Source organism: Lucilia sericata, unplaced genomic scaffold (genome assembly GCF_015586225.1).
Source record: "Lucilia sericata isolate MDLA Ls3-8-SP2 unplaced genomic scaffold, ASM1558622v1 Contig000416F_arrow, whole genome shotgun sequence".
Taxonomy (NCBI): Eukaryota; Metazoa; Arthropoda; class Insecta; order Diptera; family Calliphoridae; genus Lucilia; species Lucilia sericata.
This window is the reverse complement of record NW_023994433.1, coordinates 251,470-264,095: the sequence shown is the minus strand read 5'-3', so window position 1 is coordinate 264,095 and position 12,626 is coordinate 251,470. Positions and strand designations below refer to the sequence as shown.

The following is a 12,626-nucleotide window of genomic DNA, read 5'->3' as shown; positions in this document are numbered from 1 at the left end:
ATAGTGATTCATAGTAGGGATGAGTGGGATGGATCCGAAGTACTGTTTGAGGGGTGTGCAGTTTTTAGTTTTTTAGTGTCTTTCAGGCGGAGATCCTGGCAATATCGAAATCCGTGGACATTATTAAGACACACATTACTAGGGGGTAGAAAGTGACGATTTATGTTGATAGGCAGGCAGCTCTTAAAGCTTTGCAGTGTAAAACGTTACATTCTAGCTTGGTTAACAGCTGCAAAAGGTACCTGGAAGAGTTAGTCAGGTTATACACATTAAGGCTGTATTGGATACCGGTACACTGTGACGTACAGGGTAATGATATTGCAGATGAAATGGCCAGACAGGGCTCGGATTTGGTCGGTTCGGTAAAACCTCCCATTTTTTATTACTATAGACTAATCTCTGAATATTTCAAAAACTCCACCGATCCTGGCACAGTAGGCTGGATTTTAGGGTTTCTATGACACTATGGCCGATGTTAAATCCGGAGGAATATAAGGATTTTAGTAGGGGTAATAACCGGACACAGCTCAATTGGAGCCTTTAGGGGTAATAGGGTCGGTAACACACAAGATTTTTGCAGGTTGTGTGAGGACGAACAGGAACTGAAGACAGTAGGACATATTTTATGTCACTGTCTCAGAATACAGAAATGGCTCGACAAAAGATTCCACGATGATCTAGGAGATGTAGCAGGATTCAACTTAGGCGACATGCTGTGCTTCATCAGGGGAATATTTTGGATTTTCAGATAACGAACAATTAGGAATTTCCCTTCCATGGCAACTTTCTTTCTTTACTTTTTTTGCAAGGAAATTCTTATTATTCTCATCTTTTTCTTTTCTTCTGTCTTCTTTTTATCTTTCCTTGTTCTTTATTAAAGGTATTCACAATGGACCTTTGGGTCTCCAAGTGGATGTATACCTTTGGTATATAACTCTTTTAAACTAAACTAAACTAGTACATACTTTCAGCTCTAGTGGTCATGAACTGTCGGACTTAGATGGGGTCAAAATTGGACATTTTGGTTATACAGAGTTTATCTCAAACTTCTCACCTATTCGTCCAAGCAAAGATTGTCCAAGGGAGTTGTGATAGCTATTTCTTCATTGTTTAAAAAAAATCTCAAACTTCTCACCTATTCGTCCAAGCAAAGATTGTCCAAGGGAGTTGTGATAGCTATTTCTTCATTGTTTAAAAAAAATTAGTATTTTTTTGCGAACATGAATTCATACTCAATACTTACTCATACAATAATTTTTATTAGAATTTTTTTTTAAATGAAAAATTTACAGTTTATTACCGTCTGCAGTAAAAGTGGTCAGTCCAAAGGTTTGTGGCAAAAACTTGCAAAAAGAATAGAAGTATAAACTATATACAAATACTTATGCGTGTATATGTCCACACATACATATATTGTGGTTTAGTGGTGTAATAGTAATCAAACATATGCTGCTATTGAAAAGAAAAAAATACAATTTATTTATTTTTTATAATTTTTCATTTGAGTTAAGTGGAAATATCTGTTATGTACTTGTCTTTATATCTAGTTAAATGTCTGAACTGTCATGTGCTGCAGAGTTTAATAGGGGAGCGAAAAAAGAAAAAAAGAATATTCTTTATATACGTACAACTTACGAGAAATTGACATAAAATCATTTCTTTTCTTTATTACTATATATAAAAAAACAAAAAAAAAAAAGAAGTAGCAGAATGAAAACTGAAAATGGCATAAGTTGGGTAACAGGGCAGAAAGTGTGCAAGTGTTAATTTCAACATTTTTATTTTTGAATGTTGTAGTTAGTAATACTGTATCCTAGTTAAAATGTTATCTAACTCAAAGCAACATAAAATAAGTTTCAATTGAATTAAATTAAACTTCATTAGCAGTTCTTATTCTATGTTTCTATATCTGTTATATTATAAAGTAAAATTAATGACAAACACACGCGTTGTTTAATGTAATCGTAAGTAAGTACTTCGTTCTTATAGATTGACAGAAACTTGTAAATGGTTTTAATAGTGAGTAACATTTGCATTTAAAAGGTTTTATTTGATTATTGTTTAGCAAAGATTTTTTTCTGTTTTGTATGGCATGAGTGCGTATAGGTATGTTTAGCTTGGTATTGTGTTTGTTACTCCGTTTGAAATATATAAAGGGTAGGTTGCCTACCAATAGAAACAAACTTCTGTCATACCTGAAATTTGGTACTCAAATTATAAATACTAGTGTTGGTAATTAAATGGCCAACATGTATATTTAAAAGGAGGCAGTCGATTTTAATCATGTACAATAATTCTCATTTTCATAGATTTGAGCTCATTTCGAATATTTACACTGATAGTGCCGATTGTTTTCAACCTGGAACTCGAAATATTTGAAGCCTATGAAGTCCAACTTTTATACCATGCCATAGTGATTACTTCTTAAGGTCTTAACTATCGAGTTTGTTGTCATATTAAAACCCAATTTACTTTCAAAAGCATCAAATCTCATACTGGAGTACTATATTTAAAATTCGTTACTGCTAACCATTTTGTGTTAACTTGGCTTTTTGGTTGCTTATACTTCTTGCTGTTTCTGTTGCTATTTTGTAATTTTCTTTCATTAGCTTAATGCTTTAGTCGTTTATTTATTCATATTAACAGTCCAAACATCTCAACCATTTGTACCAATTTACCCTTAAAGTTGGATAACTATTTATACTGACATATTTTATTTTTTCCCCTTTTTTATTTAGAATTTAAGCTACATTTTTTTGCTATTAAGTCTATAAATTGTAATTTTATTTGAAAATAAAATTAACCCTATATACAGGAAACGCAAACATTTAACACTGACACTTTCAATACTCTTTCACATTCGCCTTTAAGCTGGAGGAAAAATTGTTGTGCTTTTTTTAGCTAGAGCTTGTAATAAAATGATTTACAATCAAATCATTTATTTAAATCTGTTTATATTTGTCGATTTCTATGTAAATAGCCTTAAGTATATGTAAATAGATTTTATTTATTTTATTCCTTGTATGTATTTTTTCAACCTATACCCCCTTCTAACTATTTGTATCCTTTCACCATATGTGAATGTATGTTGTAAACTCCTTTTGCCAATTGCAAGTGTTAGTTGGTAAATATGTATTTTATACATGTTTAGCTTACATACATACATATGTTTGTAAATGTATTATTATAAGAAAAAAAAAACAGTGTATTTTTCTCAAATGAACAATTTTGTGTTGTATAAATAATTTTGCCCCAAAAAAATATATAAATAAATGTACATCAATAGACATAAATATTCATGTTTAAATTAATTTTTATAAATATTTGTTTCCTTCATTTGTTATTCATGGAAAATTTAATTTATGTACATATTGTTTCGTTACATGCTTGCTGATTTTAGACAAAAAATAATTAATTATTTTTAAATTAAATATTTTGAATGTTAGAGTCTTTTGGCTAAATATCAATTAGATTAATTGGATGAATTTAAAATAAACTACTAATATTTGAGCATAATTTTTAATAATAAAATATAATTAAATATTTCTTATTATTTTATATAGATGCTCAGCCCAAAGATTTGGATTTTTAATTTTAATTTTTTTAGGATCTGCCCATAAATGACCCTATCCCCCATATAAGGCCCCCTTCTGAAAATGACTTTAACGCTCATTACTGGCTAAAAATACGAATATAGCAATAAAATTTTACACAATTAAGTTCCTCGCGAGCCAAAATCTTTTTAATAACTTTTATGTGGATAGGTCCATAATTGGCCCTACTCCCCCTATTGGGTCCACTTCAGGAAATAGCTTAAACGCCCATTACTGTCTTAAAAATACGAGTAAAGCGATGAAATGCTACACACGTAAGTTTCTTACGAGCCAAAACCTCTGTACCAATTTTTTTAGGTCGGCCCATAAAGGCCTCCCTCTGCAAATAACTACATTGCTCATTACTGCCTTAAAAATATGAATGTGACGAAAATTTACGCACATAAGTTTAATGCGTGCCAAAATCTCTCCACCAAATTTAGGGAGGATCGGTCCATAATTTACCCTACCGCCCTTATAAGGTCCTCTTCAGAAAATTACTTAAACGATCATTACTGGCTTAAAAATATGAGTTATGAAATACGGTTATGCAATTCGCTCCGAATTTCATGCGGAATGTATCGGCAATTCACAAAAAATACGAGTATATCGCTGAAATTTTGCATAAACAAGTTCTTTACATAATCTATGTACAAAATTTTATGAGTATCGGTTCATAATTGACGCTCACGGTTTAAGAATTGAAATAAAATATTTGTTTTTTTTAAATTAATATTTTGTTAGTTCAAAAGAGCTCGGTCCATAATTGACTTAAGCCATATTCCAAATATCAAACAGATGGAATATCATTTAAGTTTTACATTCGACTTTACGTGCTTGTGTAAAGTGGGCTTTGCTCGTTTTAGTCTCTGGTCATTATGTATGTATATGGGGTGACCCAATCGATGTCTTCCGATCGGAATGTTAGTACTATTAAATAGCAGTTTAGACATACATTTGGAACAAGACTCGAACTTTCTTTGTTACAGTGGGTCAAAGTTTGACATATTTGTAAAACATGTGTTTCTAATCATCTATCGTAAAATTTGTTCTAAATATGCAGTTTAGATAGCTATTTTTAAAATCCTTCTTTGGCCCAGGGAAAACAGTTTTAATAGTCATAGCTATTTTAAAAATTCGTCATAAATAAGTCTCATGCAAGCCAAAATCCCTTCAACAAATTTTGTGAGGATCGATCCAAAATTGACACAATGCCCCTTATGGGGTCCACTTAAATATAAATAAAAATATGAGTATCGCACTACAAGATTACCCTCCCTATAAGGTCGCCTTCAATGCTGATTGCTGGCTTAAAAATACGAGTACAGTTATGAAATTCCACATTAGTTATATACTTTTATAGGAACGTAAATCTTGCTAGCGAATTAGATGGGGATAAATTGGTAACTGATCTTATCCCACATATAAGGATCGATCCTGCAAAAGATTTTTCTTATTTAAAATATGAATATTCCTTATTTAAAAATGGGAAAGTTCTATACAAAGCTAAATCTATATACAAAATTTTATGAGTGTCGGTCCTTAATTGACCATACTCCGAAAAAAGGTCCCCTTCAGAAAATTTCTCTTACTTTCCTAATTTAAATTTAAAATACGATTACAGTTAATAATTCGAAGCGAATAAGAGTTATACGAACCGAAATCTATGTATCTATCTAACCTTCATATAACCCCTATTACAGAAAACCATTTTATCGTTATACAAATTGGACGAAAATTATTAGATTTTAAAAATTTGATTGAGCTCTATCCATAATTGTCAAATATGACCCTCTAATGATTATGTAAGATTCGTCATAGCCGAATATAACACTCTTACTTATTTTTATATTCTTTTTACTAATTATGACCTCTTTTTAAAAAGCTTTCTCAAAGTAAATTTTATTTACACAATATTTTTTAGTTATTAAAACGCCATTAAACAAAAGTCTTAAAGTCATTACTTGCAAATGAAATATTGTAGCAATTTTCACAAAAATTGTGAAAGTACCTCTATTTTCTTAAGAGGAAAATTAACAACATGGCAATAACTAATAAATATCACACGTGTAGTTACGATTTCAAAAACCCCGCAAACAATAAATGAAAAAATATATATTATTTCGAAGAAAAAAAAAAGTACTTCATAAAAAACAGATATTGTTATATTATTTTTTTTATTGAGAAACAGATGTGTACCAAAGGGAAGAGGAAAATTTTGTAACTCATTTTCCAATAAGTAAAAAGAAAACTTTTCTTTTCATAAAAATACCTATACGGGTAAGCATTTACTTGAGAAATGGAAAATTTTAAACATAAAGAAAAAAAAAATAAATACAATTTAATGTTTGAATTCAATAAGAAAAATGGTATTTTAAAAAGGACCATGGCAAGTTTGACTGTTTTCTTAAGAGAGAGCGTCGAGGTAAAAAGGTAATAAAAGTGAAAAGCTATACATGTTTTTCAATAACAAACCTCCCCTGCGCATTGGTGGAAAAAGACATAAATACAAATTGCTTGAAATGACTTCGATGATGTTGACGATAATGATGATTGTTATAGTGATGATGACGATGTTAAATAAATACACTTCAATAAAAATTCTTACTTAAGACAAACATTTTCAATAAACATTGTTAAAGGATCAACCGAAAATGGTTTAACAATTTATACCCTTTTTTTAAAAAAACTGTATATGTACCTAAATGTAAATTTATCTATTTGTTTATTCTTATGTTGAAAATAAATTAAGGCATAAATTTATTTAGTCTGTATTTGTTTTGTTTCTCAACCCTATCATTTTAACTTTGACTTTTTATACTTTACAAACTTGGCCATTTATTTGGCTTATAAAAGAAAACATATTTTAAAAGCGAAATTGATTAGGATTTAAATGAAATTGTAACAAGATTAAAGTTTAAATTTATTTTTCTTTTTTACACCCAGAGAAAAAACATGATTGTGGTGATGATTTCATTAAGATTTAAAGAAAAAAATATTGTTGTGATAAAAATGTAAATAACTATAATTTGTTTGCTGATATCCATTATTATTATTATTAGACTGAATATGACATATTTAATTATTATGATCATTAGCACCTATTTTTTCTCTGGGTGTAACTTCAGTTGTTTTTATTTATTTTTTTTTAATTTTTTTCTTAAAGACAGTGGTATGAGATTGTTTTAGTTTGTAATTGTTCGGTTAAAGAAAGTAAAAGAGGGTTGTAATAAAAATGAAGTTCTCGGGTGAACAGTGGTGTGGAAGTAAGAAATAAAGAATCATTTATACTTTACCTCAATTCAAATGCGTTGTTGGTTGTTGTATTGAAATAATTGTTGTTGTAGTTTTATATAGTTGTTGATGTTGTAGTAATAATAGTTGTTGTTGTAGCAAGAAGTTGTTGTAGAGTAGTTGTTGTATTTTATACATTTATTTTAAATTAAATCCACAGTTTATTATTTGTTTATTTTTTACATTTATTAATTATATTTTTTTAAATGTGGTTTTTAGAAGTAGTTACAGTAGTAGTTCATTTAGTAGTAGTAGTAGTAGCAGTAGTAGTAGAAGAATAGGTAGAGTAGTAGTAGTAGAAGAAGCAGTTTTTCAACATAAATTGTTCAGTTTAGTTTTTTTTTGCAAAAAGCAATACACAACACAAAAGAAATAGATAAAAGAAAAAAATGTTAAATCTTTTTGTTTAAATTATAATCATAAGAAAAAGTTAATATTATACAGTTTTAAATTATTAAGAATATTTTTAATACAATAATAAACAATTAAATAAAATACTACCAGTTAAGGTGAACAAGAAGAAATATAAAGTATAAAATATTTAATAAATTAAATTAATTAAAAATTTGTACAAATTGAATTAGAACAATGCCTGATATTTTTATAGAAACATATTAATTGGAAATTTTAATTAAGGACCGGTTTTATCGTTAAATTGAGTATTTTTTAATGCTCTGGAGTTTAATAATAAATCCGGTCTTTAAATTTTTAATGAATCTTATTAAAAATTACTCTTATTTTTTTTAAATTTCATACCCGAAATAGTAGTAAAATGTCTTTTCGAAAATGATTTTTGGTATAGGTGATTTGAAGGACATAATATATTCTATAATTTACCTATATATAATTTCGATATTTAAATCTAATACCTTTAGCCTAAAACATAAATGCTCCAGTAACTTTTACAATCAAAAATGGTGCAAATCGATCATATACCAAGGTTTTTCCATGAACATGGATTCCTGATTATTACAAAACTGCATAAAGATTTTTATTTGGATTTGATAAAGTTATTAAAGGAATTTTTCTTGCATTTCTGAATATTAAACCATTAGATTCTAAAGCTGATACTGAAATCCAATACGCCAACATCGTCAGAACATTGATCACAATGGTTGAAGATAACTTTCGAAAATCTGCGCAGATATACCCAGAAGTTTATATATACCCAGAAGTTTATATAGACGTTTTATAAACCCATTAATATCAAGGAGGCCTGTAAATTGTGCCTGAAGACGGCAGAAATGATTTACATTTATCTGCATGGCTTAAAAGTTCCGAGAAAGGGAGGCAGTTCATAGGAAACGAAGGAATCGAAGAATAGAAAATTCTCCTAAGCGGACTGTAGGCTCGAACAGTGCTGGTACAAATAATGCCAAATGTATAAGATTTGACACATAAAAGCCACACTTCTATAAGAGTGATGTTGGAGTCATTCGTCTTAATCCACCTAATTTTCTCATGCTCAATAAAGTCCTTATTTACAGGCTACTGATCCAAGGCTGCTGGAATGAAATTTAACTGCAAGGCCTGTGAAATATGCCGGTAGGCGTTAAAAGATATTCAAATTGAGTTGCGTGGCTTAGTAGTTCTAGGGAATGACACCGAAGAATAGAAAATTCTCCTATGTGGACTGACTGTAGACTGGTATAGTGATTGTACAAATAATGCCAATTGTGTAAGATTTGACACAGGAAAGTCACACTACCACAATAGCGATGTTGGAGTCATTCGTCTTAGACACAATGCGCCTAATTTTGAAACTAAAAACAAGCTAAAAAAAGCTCTAATTTACATGTTTAAGGCTTCTGGAATGGAAGAAGATTTTTCCAGAACTGAAATATATGAAGAATGATTTCCTGATAATTAACATCAAGATACATAATATCAAGATTACTGTCGATATAGCCGGAAACAATGTTATTGGAGGACAAAGTGCAAATGTATATCGATGCAGTACTAAATCAAGAGAAGAAATTATCTATGAAATTTTTCTGGCATCCAAATTAGAAGAAAAGGTTTTTATCATATGGACTTATGCCAGACTAGAAAATCGTCGAAAACACCAGGTTTTCTGAAATTCAAAGCACATTATATATCTATCTTCGTAAGTCCGCACAAAACTAGTTCATATCGTTTCTCGCTTGATACTTTATATTATGATCGTAAAAAGTTACTAAACGAGTTTTCTCTTTTAACTTTATTGGATAGTAGTATTAGTTGTTCGATTGTTCAGTTTCTATTTATATTACCTAGTGTTATATACATACATACAATTGCCGAGCGCCGTTTTTTCTTTGGGTTATGTGTGGATATGGTTAATTTTGAAGATGTAAGAATTTAAATAAAAATTCTCTAAAAGTGAAATAATTTGACACAAATTTTCCGACGGGTACTTACGTTGTTAAAGTGGATTGAGTTTTAAAGCTCTATATACTGTTTACATAAGATTTTTATTCGTATAAAGGTCTTTTGCTTTCCTTTAATATCTTTTTACAAACAATTAATATTATATTCTTTAATATATATTTCGGGTATGAAATTTTTCTTATTTTTCTTTTTCTTATACAAAACTTAAAAACAATTATAATAAAGTGTTAAAAGCAATGTGCCAAGAAAGATATCAAAAGATATGTGATTATATAAAAAGACAGAATAAACAAATATTTATAGATAAAAAGTAAACTTAACTTTAAAGATAAAAAATAGTGCTTTTATTTTTTTTTTTTTAGCAACAAGCTGGTGAAGTGAAATCAAAATTAAAAATTTTATATTAAAATAACAGGCCAATAATAAAGTAGTTTAATAGAAATAAATTAAGCTCAAGCAAATAAATAGGAAAATTTTTAGGTTTTTTAAAAAGTCTCGTATTTACAAGAAATTATGTGTGTAGTTTGTGATAATGTGTAATGTGAGAAATTTAGTTTAGTATAAGTATTTTATATTTAAAAGTGTAGCAACGCATTTATTTTGGTAATTAAGTAAAATTGTGTAGAGGTGATTATCAATCGATGTAGTTTTATAGTTTTTTATTTAAATATTAGAAAAAAATTTTGTTTAACAATTTTATCGCAGTTGTGATATGAGAGAACATTTTGCTCCTTTAAGGCTAAGTTAAAACCCGTAATAAAATTCTTAGCAATAATGTCTAAGTAAGATGAGAATATCGGGAAAATTTAGTCTAACGCTGATGATATACTTGCTTGACATATTTATTCTCTGCTATAGGACCTGTTTTGGTGGACCTAATATTGAAACAATATAGACAATTTTAAATGCTCTTTTCAATATTTTTGTTATCTTCTTATAAAGATGGGTCAGAGAAATATTAAATGTTATATTTACAAAAGAGGTTATTGTAAAAAAATTTAAATTTTTAGTTTTTTAAATTTTTGAAAATTTTCAAATTGAAAATTTTTAACTGACCAAAGCAGTTTAAGAAAACCATTGAAAATGATGTCTTATATATGTATAAGACCAATACAATTTTATTAAAATATCTTATAAAATATGCCTCAGTTCGTAAGCCAACAGTGTTGGGACTAGGTGATCTGTGATTAACATAAATATATCGTTCACAATGGCAAAATTATTTAAACAGAATTATCCCACTGTGGAATAATTACAATATGATATAAGTAGATTTATTATGATTGCTAGAAGTTACCACTTGGAATTGTTTTACAGGGATTGAGTTATTTAATCGACAAACTGTTCCGTGCTAATGAATGAATTATATTGACTACGCACAGATTTATTCTTTATCTTATAACGCTTTAATTAATTAATTGCAATTTTTATTAAAAATTTATATCATTATAACATGCAATCTCTTAAAAATAAAAACCATACATTAATTATATTATAATTATTAGCAAAATGCTTTTGGCATATAATTATTATTATTATTTTGAAGCAAGTCATACTTCAAATAAATTTTTTAATAAATTTTCCATTTTTTAAATACAACTATATATTAGTTAAAAAAAAGGGGGGCCTGTTGTGCAGTAAGCATCATTTTAAAATAAAACTAAATGAAAAAGGAATATCTTTCCAACTAAACGAAATGAAATAAATTCATAATTAATTAATTTTTGTTGTCAATTATTATTGAAACTCAACTCAAATGTATGAATGGAAAAAATTACAAAAACTATAGTAAATAAATTTGAATAATTGAATTGTTATTATGAAGTATAAAATAAACAAATGTCAAATTTTTAAATGTCAAGCTAAGATAAAATTATTATGAAAATAAAATACTTTATTAAAATTTAATTAATAAGTATAAGAGGTATAAGTTTAATGTTAAAAAAATATATACTTTATCGTAACTAAATTTGTGGCAGATGCAGTTTAAATGACAAAAATATATTTAGAAAATATTAACGTAAATTAATCAAAATAATTTTTAATAAAAAGAATGAAAACTTGAAACAAAATCATTTACCGCCTGCAGCATCTGTAGAGCATGAACATTGTTAACGTTTGAAAAAGGGGGGAAAGAATAATAGAAAATATATAGTTTTATTTAGAATCACTTTAATACTAAATGTTTAAGTTTATTTTATCTTAGCATATATAAATATTATTGATTTAATTAAATATAAATCGATATTTTATTCAATGTGAGAGTATATAATTATATAAGTGTACTAAGTATGTATATGTGAATATTATACCAAATTTATTTCTATTTTTTTCCATTCCTATATACATCTATACACTTGACTGATTCTTTTATTTTGAGTGCGAAGAGGAAAAGTTTCAAAAATGCATTAAACTAATGAAATATCGTAGTTTTGTGAAATGCTGGAAATTATTTATTTTTATTTGCTTTTAAAGCGATTTGATGTTTTTTTATATATAGTAGAGTTTAATGTTTTTAATTGGTGTATGTTTGTTTTTTTTGAATACTGTATGTGTATGTTATGTTAACTGGTGTATGAATTGTTGTTGGCCAAATTTAATTATTTCGTAATAACAATGTATTCTTTATGCGTTCTATATGACAAATATGTAAATATTAATTTGTAATGAATTTGTTAAAATATTTACTTAATAATAATCATACTCGTACAAAAACATAAGTATGCTTTATATAAATTATATAATGTTTATTTATGATCTAGAGTAGCTGTATCTCTAGTGTTTCCCTTCGTTTTAAGATAAGTCAGATTTGGCAAATCATATTGAATAGATAATACTTTGATTCAAATCTCGAAGAACATTTCATTTCAAGTTATACAGGGAAATAATGAAAATCGAGGAAAACCCAAACAAAAGAGTCATTAAATTGGAAGAAGATTTGCAGATCAACTTACTTCCACAATGACAGAAAACTTTTAATATTCAACAGAAGTATAGATGTAGATATTTTACACATACTCTTAAAATCTCAAGAAAATAATTAATGAACACACTATGGCAGTAACCTTCAAAGAAGATATATTAGAAGAAGGCCATATGAATGAATTCTGGAAGCAATAATCATGGCGAATTTATACACATGATGTAAAATGAAAACCTTGATCAAAGCAAAATCTTTGCTGCCCTATACTAAATTTGATATTCATTCTTCTTCATTCTTGCATTCCTTGTATCAATATGATTTTTATCATAATTTTCTAGACTCAAATTATTTCTTCAGAAATAGTTTTCTTTCATTTCAATAAAGGCAAAACTCAAACCTTAGAAATATTTTTCCGGAAAACATTCAATACTAAATTAAATTCATAC

At 28.0% G+C, this 12,626-nt stretch overlaps 1 protein-coding gene across 9 annotated transcripts in view; it reads right to left on the bottom strand.

The window, feature by feature from the left end:
- The window catches only part of LOC119604659 (complexin), a 328,553-nt gene that overhangs the window by 76,671 nt on the left and 239,256 nt on the right, over window positions 1–12,626 (bottom strand). For 8 of the 9 annotated variants that reach the window (XM_037957421.1, XM_037957426.1, XM_037957425.1 and 5 more), the window contains one exon: window positions 11,338–11,349. The exons of the other annotated variant lie outside the window; for it this stretch is intronic. In XM_037957421.1, the coding sequence (XP_037813349.1) occupies window positions 11,338–11,349 (12 nt within the window). The remainder of the gene's footprint in view (window positions 1–11,337; window positions 11,350–12,626) is intronic. 9 annotated transcript variants of the gene reach the window in all.